This window comes from Opisthorchis viverrini (genome assembly GCF_000715545.1).
Source record: "Opisthorchis viverrini unplaced genomic scaffold opera_v5_192, whole genome shotgun sequence".
In the NCBI taxonomy this organism is placed as follows: domain Eukaryota; kingdom Metazoa; phylum Platyhelminthes; class Trematoda; order Opisthorchiida; family Opisthorchiidae; genus Opisthorchis; species Opisthorchis viverrini.
Genome location: NW_008751852.1, coordinates 638,121 through 652,952, shown reverse-complemented (window position 1 = coordinate 652,952; position 14,832 = coordinate 638,121). Strand labels below are relative to the sequence as shown.

Sequence of the window (14,832 nt, the reverse complement as noted above, 5' to 3'; positions counted from 1 at the left end):
GTTTGATTTTTTAGGCATACCTCTTGGGAAGGACAGGCCAGCTGAGTAAACGTGGAACCCTCTGGGTGGCCTCTAAACATAAGGAAACTCCTATTCTTGCCAGTGATTGGACTGTAAATAATCTACACTTCAGGCACCAAGTGGTGCACAATACCCAAAAGCAGTTAAATGGCGTTTGTCATATTTTTTGCCAGTTGGTACCTGTCACATCCTGAGCCTTGTGTGTGATTGCTTTGCTGGTTGTACCACCTGTTGTTTGTGAACATGAACGAAGGCTATCCATCGTTCTCTCGCAGTTCAAAGTGTTTTAGACTTTTGAAACATGACATACAGCTACACAAACAACCAGGTTTGTACAGAAGTGAACATGAAAAATGTCTAAGTTGGTTCAGAATAATTCCACTGACTCCGTAACGGACATTTACTTATCAGCAATACCTGGTTTCATTTTATTGATTATTTTATTGATCCTATACACTTCGTTTCTCATTTTGTGTCTATACTTGCCAGAATGGCTTGGTTCCTATTGTTGAACCCGAAGTTCTTCCGGATGGTGATCATGACTTGGCTACTGCGCAAAAAGTGACAGAACATGTTTTGTCTTTCACGTATAAGGCGTTGATGGACCATCACGTGTATTTGGAGGGAACGCTGCTCAAACCGAATATGGTCACTGCTGGACAAAGTTGCACACAACGCTACACTCCGGAGGAGGTGAGTATCTGCGCTTTAGAGGAGGCACCCATGTGAGACTCCTGGTTTATCCTCCATTCGTTCTGGCAAACAGACGGGTTTTATTAGGCATAAAATATGTTCTTTTGAACTGAGTAACTGTCCATTTTACAGTGGTGTTGACTGGATTTCGTTTGCTTACTACGAGTAATTCGTCTCAGCTGATAACAGGAGAGAGACCTGATATCCTCATGGTCAACAGAACTCCTTGGCTGATGGCTAACATTGATGCATGTTAAACACAAATGGTGGACATTGAAACCACCAAATTGGTTTAGTAAAGTGATCAAAGCGACCTGACCTTTGGCTGGAAGACAGAACCACTTTCGCACCAAAGGCTAGTTACACCGGCAAAGTGTCTTCCGACAACCAATAATCTATGGTTGTCCCATCACACCTGTCAGGGTCACGCTCAGCTCGTCTGCGGTCATCAGTTTTGAAGTTGATCATGTCATCAAAATGTGTGCTCTGGAGACTAATTTAGAGAGCGTCTTATTGGGCTTTTACTCCCGAGTACCCTCAGTTGTGTCATACGTACTTCTTTATTAAAGGCGTAGACAGCGAAGACAGCAGAGTTCCCGTTAGACCGAGTGAAGACTGTAATGGAATGTGAGACGCTTTTGATATGCTGATTTGACAGATTGGATATCGTTACAACTCAAATACGAGGACGAAATTTGTGCAGCATATTCATTTGAATGATGTATCGGTAGAGTCACAGGTTGGTACCAACTTACTTGGCGAATGAGCGCTTATTCTTCACACGTGTTCAGTCTGCTTCCCTGACGAGTCTTGGAATTCTATGTCATTGCCCTACTGTCAGTTGTTCAGCATCCTTACACCTGGCGTCACAGTAGACCCATGTGAGTCATTCTACTGAAGATCTCACTTCACTTGGTCTCCATCATTTCTGATTGGGCCTTCGCAGCAGTCTCCATATAGTGGAGATCTATCCGTGCACGGTAGTCCCCTGAAATAAAAAAAAGACTGTACCCACTTGTCTCTACTATACTCAGTTTATTCTGTACATTTGAAGATTCACACTGAAGACGCAGGATTTGTCGATCAGCTATAGAGTGGTCTTGTTGAATGTCAGTACCGTAAGCGCTCCCTCAAAAAATTTGCTTGAGACTAGATTTGCTCACAATGTTACGTTGAGCAACTACCCCACTGATTAGACCGTTTTAACGGGCGTTCAAGATAACCTCAGATGAATAGCGATCTGTTTAACCTATTCAGTAAATGTGAATAAGTTAACCAGATTAGCTAGCCTAGATTAAACATGAAGCTAAATTTTGAGGTCACGAACGCAGAGAATTTTTTAGAAGTGCCTGAGTTTTCTGCAGCAAAACGTTCATTTGTATGTTATCTTCGTTGTGATGAAGACTCATATCAATATATTTTTGTGATATTCTTCAAGTGAATTTGATGCCTCAGATTTATACGAAATGATGTTTGAGATATTGACTTAATTCTTTTGTTACGAGGACTCTGGACGATTAGACGTTGTTGAGATTCCTCAGACAGGCCCAGTCTAAGATGAGTTTCAGATTGAGTGGAACTGGTAGTGATCTTTCCAGGAGTCTTCACTCATTTTACAAATAGTTGTATCACTAAGCTGACGGCACGCAAGCCGACTGGTGACAAGTTCTCAAGGAAGCAGCTCACCACGAAGTGTGCTCGTCAGAGCGCGCAGGCGACTGGTGGTGTCAAGAGACCTCACGGTACAGGCCCGGTACCGTTGCCCTGCGGGAAATCCGTCGTTGACAGAAGATAATTGAGCTCTTTATCCGTGAGCATCCGTTCCAGTGCATTGTCCGCGAGATAGCGAATGATTCCAAGAGGGAGATTCGTCTTCAGTAACCTGCACCGAAATACGTTTATCCTTGCACAAGACAAGCGCTTTGTTTGTTTTCCTGCCTGAACGTTTCAGTAGCCCCACAAACGTTCAGACATGTTCAAAGTCTACTTGCAAAGTATGTTTCGCCACTTTACGATTATGCTCTTTGTTGGCACAACACAGAAACCCCGCAAACTTACACACACTCACAACTGTGCTCTTTCTCAAAAGGACTGCATTTCTTGTTGCTGCAGACTCCATTCCAAAATGCACTCCAAAAGCGATGCAGATTAACTTCTTCCGAACTTGCTTTCCTACCTTTTGGTTTAAGGAAGGTGCAATTCAGCTATAACTTCTTCCGAACTTGCTTTCCTATCTTTTGGTTTAAGGAAGGTGCAATTCAGCTTTAGTACACGTCGCTATGCAGGTGTCGAATTGATGTAACTGTACAAACAAAGCAAACCGGTGGACGGAGAGGGACAGGAAACTACAGTCAATCACTTTGTAACAACGGATCGCCCTTTCAATCTCAAACCCATATCGTCGATGTGCGCACATTTGATTGTGGACATGTTTAAACTTATCGCCTTATATTTGAGTTTCTAGTCTGAGTAGCGACTTTACTAAGTTTAGGATTTCTCATTGTAAACTGACAAGAAATTCGCTTAGCTGACACTCTGAGAGATTCACTCGTCTTTGAGGGTTCTGTTGTGCGAAAAACGCCCAGTGTTATTAAAATGTCCAACTTGTAATAGAACCTTATCCGTACAGCTTAAGAGATAAGTTTGATCATCTCATTTTGCTCATCTCAAGTCCAGACGAAGAGTGAACTTCAAAATTTATTATCAATCATTTCGAAGAACTTGAATGAGCCTCCCTTTTGGTTGACATGAATGTCGCTAATGGGTAGTGGAGCCGAACCAGCAGTGTTTATCATTAATGGTGAACTTCGATACATCAAACATAAACTACCGCATGCCTAAAGCACTCATTGTTAATAGTCCAGTGGCCGGATATGATTGTCAAAAAAGGGTCCCTCTATCTAGTAACGATGCAGCATAGGGCGCTGTTTTCAAACCGTTTGAAGCCTTTCTTCAACCGTAAATAGAAACACGGCTCAGTCAGATAACAGAACCGGAAACAAGAGGTTTTCAACAGCCTTTTCGAAAATATAATCAATAAGCGGTAAGATGTCGGGGAATCTATTTTAACGTGGTAAACTGTGCCATGTTACAAGATAATTTTGCCAGACTTGTACCAGCGTGTCTGGCAAATATCTGGCTGTTGTTTCAGGTTTGTGAACTTTGGTTCCTCAAACAGAGACTTGCTAAAGTTAGACAGTTCGTTGCGCTCGATTGGTAATCTCCACACCTGTAGAATTACCTGAATGAGATGGACTGATTAATCCAAATTTGTTCCTAATGCACAAGTGATCAGTAGGTTTATTTGTTTTCAAATAAGTTAGACTTGTGGTTGTACGCCTGGCTGATGAGCGTACAACAGCCGGGATGAGCAGCCTGTGACTTGCTGCTTGATACTACTGTTTTGATCAGTCTAGTACAGCCGAATGAACCAAACCATGACTTCACCCGGGCCAGGTAGGCTCTTTCAAGTAAGCCCAACTACTTGATGCCGTGTAGTTTGGATTTTTAAGCCGAGGGCTCAGGATGTGGTACCTCAAACAGCTCTTCATCGGCCTGGAAATCACAGAGAATCATTCTCTACTGAAACACTTCGGTCACTGGTCACATTCTCGATCCATCCCTATCATTGTGGTCACTCCATCTACCAGCCCTCTAACCACTATTTACCGTCCCTAGTGATTCCTCAATAAAATCAAAAGATCTGATCTATGTTATAGCATCTAATATCCACGCACTTTGTTAGACTAGGGATTAGGAATCTCTTTCCGTCATCATCATCATTTACAGCACAACCTACGTGTTAAACACCAATACTTGGATGTCGTACAAACATAATTTGGTTGGGGACCTCGTTGTGAAGAAAAGAACAAAAGTGGATGGGAAAGGGACTTGTTGCTAGCTCGATCACTCTAGGTGCCACTCTTTCAGACACTCTAAGACAGAAAGTGAAAACAACACCGCTATTAACAAGCAGCCCTTGCCGTGTCGATGTATATTGTGTCTCCAAAATAAGCACAGGAGGTCACACTTTCGTCATAAACCTCAAGTCTCTTAGGAAGCGCTCACTCTTCGGCTTTCCGGGAATTTTTCATATAATGGCTCCCGGTATTTATGGCGTGAAATTTACATCCGGGGATAAGAGCGCTTTACTTGACTGGATTCCAGTTATCGGCGTTGCACAGGTTTCCTTATACATTAAAAACAGCGCAAATAGATGAGACAGACTATCTTAATTTGTTGTACCAATATGTATCTCAGTAAACCACACTCCTGTCGAGGAGTTTTCAGTAGTGCATTATGAGTAGTGCATTACAAAATATATAGTATCACGAGTGGGACAGCACATTCAGTTGCCTGCAAATGTCGAAACCGAGAGATTCACCTGGGTTCCAGGCGAGTCTCTCGAAAAACCAAATTAGTCTGCAAATGAGTGTATATTCGCTAAGAAAAAATAAGTTTTTTTATTGAGGTATGTCACGACTACTCCACTGAACATAAGCGAAGGATAGTTTCGTTCTGCGGCTAATGTTAACGGCCACTAGGCTTGGGAGGAGCACACTTCGAGGGGGGCTGAGTTAGTCCGAATGCATCCAGTTTGTCTGCAGGCAATGTGAAGTAGCAGCCGTCATCGGACTTGAAGCAAACTGATTCGAAATATTGCGCAACACCTTATTAGTTTTCCACAACACTCAGCCACTAGGCTGAGTAACTGAGGATCGAGGAAGTGCAGTATTCCCAAGCTCATTTTATGGAAAAAAAATGTCACGTTACCTCCCCATCAATACGGTTAAATAGGGAATCAGCGTTGTCAAACCCAAGTGTTGATCAGACTCTCCATGGAGGCACAATCCAAAGTCTTTCTGATAAGTGAATGGCGTAAGAACGAACAACTCCTTCTTCTACTAAAAAAGGAAATGGAGTTCAAAATCTGGTTAGAGGAATTGAGCATTTCGGCTTCCAGTTGATGAGTTCATCTTTGCCGCCATAGGCATACCGAACAGAAGTGATACACGTTAAGTTACTGGACTGGACCTAAGTTGATGAAATATCTGTAGACACCATGTACCATTCCTTGATGGCCTAGATGCTGCATGGTGCGGTGATTTTGTGCCATATGAGGAGAACCTTAGGCAAGCGTGAAAAATTCCTTCTATCTATTCCAGAGACTATGGGTTACAGTGCCCCGACCTCTCTGGGAACCGGGACCCAGCGAAGATATGTCTGACTGCCTTACACAAGCTCAACTTCATATACAGTCGCACAGCAAAAGCTTATGATGGTCATTCGGCTACCATACATCAGTCGGCCTGTCGGCGATGAAAGACGCCCTTTATCCAGGTTTATATGTTGGTCCATTTTTAGTGTTCCTTCGGTTATGATATATTCTTCCCCCCCACAGATTGGGCTAGCTACAGTAACGGCCCTCCAACGAACTGTGCCGGTTTCTGTGCCAGGTATTACATTTCTGTCGGGCGGACAGTCTGAAGAAGAGGCCGCAATAAATTTGAGCGCAATTAACTGCGTCGAAGGCCACAAGCCGTGGAGACTGACCTTCAGCTACGGCCGCGCATTGCAAGCTTCAGTTCTGGCCGCGTGGCAAGGCAAACCGGAGAATGTGCACAAGGGACAAGAAGAGTTGCTGAAGCGAGCAAAGGTTAGTGCTTCTCAGTGTCCATAATCAAGTCAACTCACACTGCAAGACCTATTGCGTAAGGCGAAAGCCTTTATTTGGTTTCTGGGTTGTGACTATGATCTGACAATACCCGTGATCAACTGCAGTGTATGTAAATAGTATAGTTCAGGGAAGACAACGGCTAGAAAGATTCCAGCCATAAGTGTGAATAACACTTGTTGTTTTATTGGTAGATCTAAATAGGTATCTAACCCCCGTGTCAAAGCTAATAAATGGACTAGGTGATTCAATTTGTTATCTTGAGTATCATGTTCTTCACTGGTCCAAGCTTCACCACATGAATTTCCAGTGAACTCGAATAAAATAGACTTTTCACCACCTCCTTGGGTTTGAAACTTAAAAGAATTTCAAAGCTTCCATAGGCTGGTTCAGAATTCGACCTTAAAAGACTTTGCGTGTTTTTGAACAATAATCAATGTTTATTAAAAGCAATAGGGTAAAAAGTGCTTTGACCAGATTTTGTTTAGTTAGTTCATTAATCTGTAGCCTCGTGGGTTTCGCACGTCTTTAGCTGAGCCTTCTTCATAGAAATAAAACATTTCAGGTTAAGCAGGGACTACTCATAAGTAGAAAATTAGTTTGATATTATTATTACTGTTACCATCATTATTTATTTATTTATTTATTTACAACTCAAGACCATAAACATGCACTTAATTGAAAGGAAATAATCTTTATAATTTTGGACGAGGAACTTGAAACGATGGCTATTGAAAAAGGTAGATTTCACGTCTTTTTCTGTCTCCAAGTGATGTGACTTCTGAAGTATAATTCAGAGCCCATCAGAGAAACCCAACTGGCAGAGTTACGTGGGTATGACCATGAGAAGCTCGCATGTGACTCTCCGCTACGTTTTGTTAAGAAGTTCATAGCTGGCGTGGAAATCCAAATATCTGTTACATAAAACCCTGGCTGTCGCAAACCAGATGAACGTCATTAAATTGCGCCAGTGAGGCAGACACTGACATGGCTAAGAGTATCGCCGGCGATCATGACTAAAGATAAGGGTGCATTAGCATTAAGTATGACTTTTTCTGCTACTTTCCAAGCTTTTCAACTCTCATCTGTTTGATATCCGATACTAACAGATTAATCTCACAAACGACACAGAAATGTGCAGCTGGGTGAATTGTGGATTGAGTAGATAAGGCGGTTGATTTACAGTGAACTGAATCCCTTATGGTATAACCTTAATGTATTTGCTTCGAAAATGGAGAAAACAAGAGAAGATATCCCAGTTAATTGCAGTTAATTAGTCATGCATACAAAACATTCGACATTCATCTGATGGGTGTGTGACAGCAAACAACAAAAGTGAACGACATCGTTCAACGGGCGCGTGACGTTGGGGCAGGTTTAAGCCGTTGGTGCAAAATGAAATGAAATAAAAGGAAGAAGGCCTTCGCTGCGGAGTTGCACGCAACATTAGCATTTTCGATTATGCCATTTTTAAGCATCTCTGGAATTTGTTTTTGGGCCTCCTCCCGTAGATGGAGCGGCAGCGGACGAGGTCCGTAAGGTTGAAAGCGCCCTGACGACAGGGTTCCTAATCGACCATCTGTATGCCGTCATGTTTCACTCACGGACGCTGGCAGTCTTGAGGTTGGATTACGTGACATAAACGTAAATGAGTTGCCCGGGTCAGAGAGCTTGGCTGCTTTCATTGCTTGCCATGATGCTATCGATGATACCGGAGCTCTTGTGGTCATTTGTATTACGTGTGCAGTTGTCGCTAACTCGCATGTAAGAGTTAGTATGGAATATTTTCATCTATTGATTGTGAAGGACGGCGCTCTTCTCTGTCAGTGTACATGTCACCATAAATGCGGATGTACTGGTAAAAAGACCAAACGCACGGCGATGACTAGACTGAAAACACTCTCTGATAGTTGAGATAAGCCTTAGCTATGAAGCCGGATAGGTGTGACTCCTACTTTCGGAAACTATTCCTCATTTGGTGACCTTTGAGTGCATTGATAAATACAGTGATAAACCATTTAGGATAACCGTCTGTGTGCGTGACTGCCTATATCACGAAGTCCTCCTTTGCTGACTAATTAGCCTTGTATATATTTTTGGATCCATGAAAGTGCTCACACTGAACCACGTTCATGAGTTCAAAGTTTCCGAACTGAATAAACTGTCCACCGTTTGTGGCTTTGCGGTGGACCAAGCGTGATGAGGTGACATTGGGGCATCTAGCCCAATCGGAGGAAGCTGTACTGTTAACGTTTATTCTCAGTTGCTGTTTATCCTTATACACCTATCTTACAAATGTTGAGTATTTTATGTTCAAGACGAACGACAGAAGGTAGACTGTTGATATCCCGTGAGCTGCCTCATCCGTATTCCGTACGATGCTCAAAATAGCCTTTTTTGTGAGATTACTGTGAGCGTGAGGCATGGAATGCTTGCGTTATGAATACGTTGTAACAAAATTATACAGTTTGCAATGGAATTTACCGAGAATGCAATGAATTTTGTCCACCGCATTTGCTCGATTCCTATACAACGGGATATCATAATATTGGTTCCAACGATCTACACGTCAAAGAGAGAGAAAGCAGTACCACTGTAGGGTTATCACTGTCCAGGCTGTGGCAGGAGTCTTTGTCACATTGTACTTCATCCTTACATCGTTAGAGACATGGCTCCAAAAAAGTGTGCAGATGTAGCAGTGTCAGAATAATTACCACAGGTCTGCCTAATTCCTACCAGACAACAATGGACATTCCAAACTCGGATAGACGTAACCAAATCTACCAAGTGGTTGGGCTAAAGTACTGTTTGTTTTTCCAATAAAAATGGCGCCTGTAACCATTGTTTACACTGAACACAGTTCGAGCAGTAGAATGAATTCCACTGTCAACCACAGATTGATTTCACCCCGACGTGAACGCCATCTCCGTTTTTGAGCGTCACTGTGTGTTCAGGACCTCTTAGTTTCGGTTAAAACCAGATTTGCCCGACTCTTTCCCCTATGTTGGTGTGTACCACACCTATCCGGAACCTCAATTACATTTCTTTCAATCAAGACGGGAATCNCCTTCTTTCCCCTATGTTGGTGTGTACCACACCTATCCGGAACCTCAATTACATTTCTTTCAATCAAGACGGGAATCTCACTTCTTGGATAGCATTTGACTCGTGAACTCCCCTTAGTGGAATAAAACGTTTTTCTCTTTTGAAACAGTTAGTGTGAATCGTATGAAAGTGGAAAGAAGGGCATCCTCTGAATCTAGTACCGCAAGTTCTTCGTTCGTAGATTCACTATAATTCTCACCTCTTCAAAAGTCTGTCAAAGTCAACTTGTCCTACGCCTATCGATTCCATCGAAGGTAGTGATGTAAGAAACGAACCACTCTTACATACATGCTTGAACTCTATTCGAAATGAAATGGCGATCACAGTTTCCTTCACGTTCATTCAAAAATGGAGAGCCTCAACTTGCCCCTCGTCGAATGTCGAGAAGTACATGGACGCATTGACATGATATTCAACATACTGAGACATCCTGCCGCCAGTTACAGATATCACGTATCAGAACCGTAAGAACTACTTTTGGAAAGCGAGGATTCTTGAACATACTAGGCTATGATCAACCGATCACCTGTGGTTTAAAATGTACGTCTGTGAATCACACACACGGTTACTTTGCAACAAATGTGAACTGTGTGACTGATGCCTTCCAGCTTAGATTAATTGGTTTTCCATGACAAACCCTGCGGTGAAATTCGCAGGTTCTCCGAGACGTTTTTGCGGACTTGACCTCTGGTACTCGTGTATCTACTTCGAATAACTTCTTTTACGTGTGTACAACAGCTGGTACGAAGCAGCCGAGTGAAACATTTTCGATCAATAGTGTGGGGGTGTCTAGATACGTCGTTTATGGTACCAATATCTAAATTGCTACACACATGGGTGTGACATGCCCTAAACTCTACCTCCTATTGGGACTAAATCTTATCTACAGAACGAGTAAACCTAAAATAATTAAGCAAAGTGGGTCTATAGCTCCAGCAACGTTCCCTTGACGGTATGATTTCAATGCCGTTGGTTGGTTAGAGGTCCCAGAAATTACCGAAACTCCGCCTGCAGTCAGCTGACTGGAATGGCCCAGTGCAACGACGGACCATTTTTGGATTCATTTGGGGAGCAATCAATCCCATCTGAATGAAATGAGTAATGCAGAACGCTTTATCTGATTTACTGGGAACAACAACAGACGCTAACAAAATGCTACCGTTAGAAAGGTAAACTCCAGTTTGAAAACGGTTATGCTTATCATGTGAAGTTAAGATAGATTTTGGAGGAATTCTTCGTTCTTCAACCGAATTTGCTGCACAAAGGCACTGTGGCCGCTCACCTGGACCGATATTCAGAATATCGGAATATTTTCCACTGATGTGACCATTCATAAGTTTATCCCATAGCTCGTTACTGGTTCCACACTTTTAAAGCTCAGGATTTATTCACGAATCCACATCACTCTGAATGTTTAATTTCAAAAAAGGTATTCATACCTGGAACCATTAAGAAATAAACAGACGCAAAAGATTCTGTAGTACTCTTTCAATCCCTAACTGCCATATCACCCGAAAGAAGCATGAAGGTCGAGTTAGTGCCAGGTCGCCCAAGCCCAAACGGCGGCATTCGAGATGCTGAAGTTCATTTCGAACCAGAAACCTTGCAGTTTGAAGGTTCGCGCTCTAACCGCCGACAACCATCACTATTTCACTACCGATTAGGTCCTTGAGGGGCACATGGGGTCGAACTATCTCATAGTCGAATGATTCAGCTGAAACTAAGTTGGGTATATCATGAAATCAATCTACTCGACGTTTGTCCGGCTTGGCATGCAGATACGGAATAAGGTTCTCTGAAATTCGGGACTGCTTCTGCCTGATGAATCCCGGAAGGGAGGAACTGATGACGGTCTGTCAAAGTTCGCATGATGGCAAGGGAAAATGTATAAAAGAGCATTCACTTGCAAAGTAAGTGTGCGATAGTGGCGGAATCAACTGAATTACGACGTCTTTCCCCTTCAAGAGTTTTTAGAGGAATGCACGTCACTAGAGGTATCGATGCATACTTCCTCGACATAACAGTGCACCACATATAGGGTTGCGGACAACTGTTCGGTAGGCCATCTTTAGATTCACCAGAAAGATCTGATCCACGAGTTTCCAGAGAATTCACATCCCACTGGAACACCAAATGGTCCGATGGTAGCTAATACACCTTCATCCGAAAATGAGATTGGTGCTAACGGGAAACTCCAGGGAAACCCTATTGGATCTCTTTTTCGCGATATGCCTGGTGTCTTAAATGAGAGATTAAACTGGAATTCACTTAAGTCCCCCTTGACCGGCTTAACTTGCAAACGAGTGTACAATTTGGTGTTCAAGTGGGAAATCTGAGCTACCACTACCTGATGAGCTCCTAGAGACACGAAATCAGTAGCAAGCATTTTCGTCCACAGTATGTCACATGAACATCTATAAGCTCCCTTAGATCTGTTGACTCCTATGCACCTTTTTGAACGATTTTCAGTCACTTTCTTAGAAGATGGCTCTGTTAAAAGGAATTTTTTGGATTTTTTTTACTAGGTGGACTTGATCGGACGTCACCTAATGGGATAATGATATAATAGCAATCGATATTTCATCCGCTCTGGAGCTGTTACATCATTAATAAGCGGCCTCTCGAGAGATTTTAACCCACCATCTCCCGGTTAGCAGTCGAAGACAAAGTCGTTTTTTCACAGGTAGCTGGCCAGCAATGTGATTAATTAGCAGTATGAAGGGGGATATAGGGCCATTTATTCTTCAATATTGAGTTTCCTATTACATCGTCAGGTGCTGACCGGCTCCTCACACTGCGGATCAACCGATTGTGGTATCTATCGTGAAGTATAGATAGAAAACTTGTGAAGTTTAGGCTATGACCAAAACGGCTGGCTTCACTCAAAAGATGAAACCTCGGTTGGAATTTACGAATCTACAGATAGTCCCATGATCATCACAATGAATTTGTGTACACGTAGATGGTGACGGTGAGGGGAGGGTCGTGAACGGTTCCGACTGGCTTTTATTTGTCATTTTTCAAGTTACTCAAACGAACATCAGTAGTTCAAAGCGATCAAAACTCACAACAGACCTTGTGCCTGAATCACCGTGTTCTGGAACTCGAAGATCTTCGGATCGGGTATCCGCCTTAAGCTTATGTCCTCCAAGATGATGAGCGCTACTAATGGCCAAGAAAATAATTAGCATGAAAATGAAAGATTGGAACTGTAAACGAAATCCGCTTGAAAGTTGTTTGTAAACCGGGTCAGTTTGTGTGCCCCACGAGTATCTGCTGAGTAGACAATAACATTTTGCCCCAAGCCGTTTCAAAGCTGGTTCGAGCAGAAAACAGAACGGTGTTTATGGTATATATCCTTCCGCACTTGGAATTTTCTAACTGTGTAATTTTTCCACTAAAAAACTCACTTTATGTTTGAATTTGAAAATATGTCTTTTGTGGTTGACTTAACGAGGGTCGCCCTGTAACCCCGAATAGTGTTATCAAGGTTGCCGTAAACATTGACTATGCAGCGTACACACCCACTTTCTGGCGCACAACTGAATAATTTCAAACAAAGCTTGAATGCAGTGTCGTTCCGTAACTATCCCTATCACGCCAGCGCGAAAAAGTTGAGACGTTCCCAGAAAAACATAACGAACACAACCGCTATTATGTCAATGGTTTTTATCTTAGTTGCTAGTAGATAGCTACCACTCTTTGTTCGGAATTTAAAAGGTCAGGAGATACTGCGCGTATCATAAGTCGGGTCTTTGGTTAAAGCGCACTGTACCGTTGAGATTTCTTTGGTTGCATGTAGCATTTCCTGAGCCTTGAAAACGCCGGAAGATATACAAATTTTGTGGCAAATTGTAAGGTTTTTCATTCCCGACGAAATAATCCCGCACTGTTTCTGTAGCATACCGACTGTGTGGCTCCTTTTAAGGGAGGGGCAAATTTCAGTCTGTCCATTAGTATGCTCTCTCAAGTGGGCAACACCCGTGTTTCTTATTTGTCTTTTTTTGTCTACTTTGTTTCATCTCTCTCTCTTACTCTCCCTCTCCCTAAATCTAGGTATGCGGATTGGCTTCACTGGGCAAGTACAAAGGGGGACAAACTGGCGCAGCTGGTGATCAGACCTTGTTCGTCCCAAGCCATGCCTACTAAGTATAGTTTCACTCACTGCCTCGTTTGATCCATCTTTTTTTCATAATTATGCTGGACACGAATCTATCAGGCTTTTGCGAACTCATTCACTTTTTTCAACTGAATGAAACTCTCCAATTAACGTGACTGCTATACTCAACTATGTGCAAAATGTGTGCTGTTGTGGCATACGCTGGGATGACGAGTTATCTGAACAAAAACTCAACTGTGAGGACAGTTGCTTTATTCCATAATCAAGAATAATTTTTCAGTGGGACTGGACGATCGATAGAGAGCTCAATTCAGAGCCTCAGAGAAAAGCACAGAAAAGGCAGTCAGTTACACTAGTGGTTGTAGTTTCCGTATAGACGAACCAAGGTGGAAGTTGATCATCAGTATGGTACACAGGTAGATATGGAACCATTTTGTCCTCAATGTCCTTCGTTCAAAAGCAGCTATCAGTCCCGGCACTTACAAAGAAAGGTTCCAAATTTCTTCAAGACAGATCAACGGGAATATGACTGCTGCGTGCACGATGTCGGTTCTTTCTCATCACCAACGTCTAGATTTCACACCAATCCATCTGAAGGCATGAGATTCGTATGAAAGTGAGAAATCGATGCGTTTCGTTTTGTCACCAACAGGGCAAAACTAGCACAAATACATCATGGGAAAAATCCCAGGAACTTGTCGAGGGGGGTGATCAAACGAAATCCCAAAGCGGGCTAAATTAAAGAAACTGTCGTTGAAAGCAATGATATCAATCTCCCAGTGTAGTGAAGTATCAATAATGTACAGCAATATGCTGCTGTCAAACATCATGGTGAACCCGTGTGAAAATGTCAAACTTGGGAGCTGGTAGGCAAAGTCCAAACAAAATGTCGTTTATAACATTCGCGAAAAAATGCTTGCATCGGAAGATGTCGAAAAAACTTCTGGTTAGTCGCTTGGGGGACCATGTGAACGCATTGTGTCCCTTCTCCTATGAGGCTATCTAAAACACACTATGATGGGACATTACCGACGAAAACTGAAGTGACCTAATGAGGTACGGAAATATATCAAATTTTGAATGAGTGAAAAAGGCTTCTTTGTTCAATATGTACGAACCGGGGCTGGTGGCCATCTTAGGTAAACCTTTTCTGCAACTTTGTGTTTCACAATTAAGTCGGTTCCCTCAAAGCATTGTTCTTCAGTTGATCAACGTAACG

At 42.6% G+C, this 14,832-nt stretch overlaps 1 protein-coding gene across 1 annotated transcript in view; it reads left to right on the top strand.

The window, feature by feature from the left end:
• T265_07976 (hypothetical protein) overlaps window positions 1-14,140 on the top strand; it is a gene marked incomplete at both ends in the record, with an annotated part of 31,175 nt that extends 17,035 nt beyond the window's left edge. The window contains 3 exons of the mRNA XM_009173653.1: window positions 511-714; window positions 6,116-6,370; window positions 13,550-14,140. Coding sequence (XP_009171917.1) covers window positions 511-714; window positions 6,116-6,370; window positions 13,550-13,642 — 552 coding nt within the window. The remainder of the gene's footprint in view (window positions 1-510; window positions 715-6,115; window positions 6,371-13,549) is intronic.
• Between the last annotated feature and the right edge of the window lie 692 nt (window positions 14,141-14,832).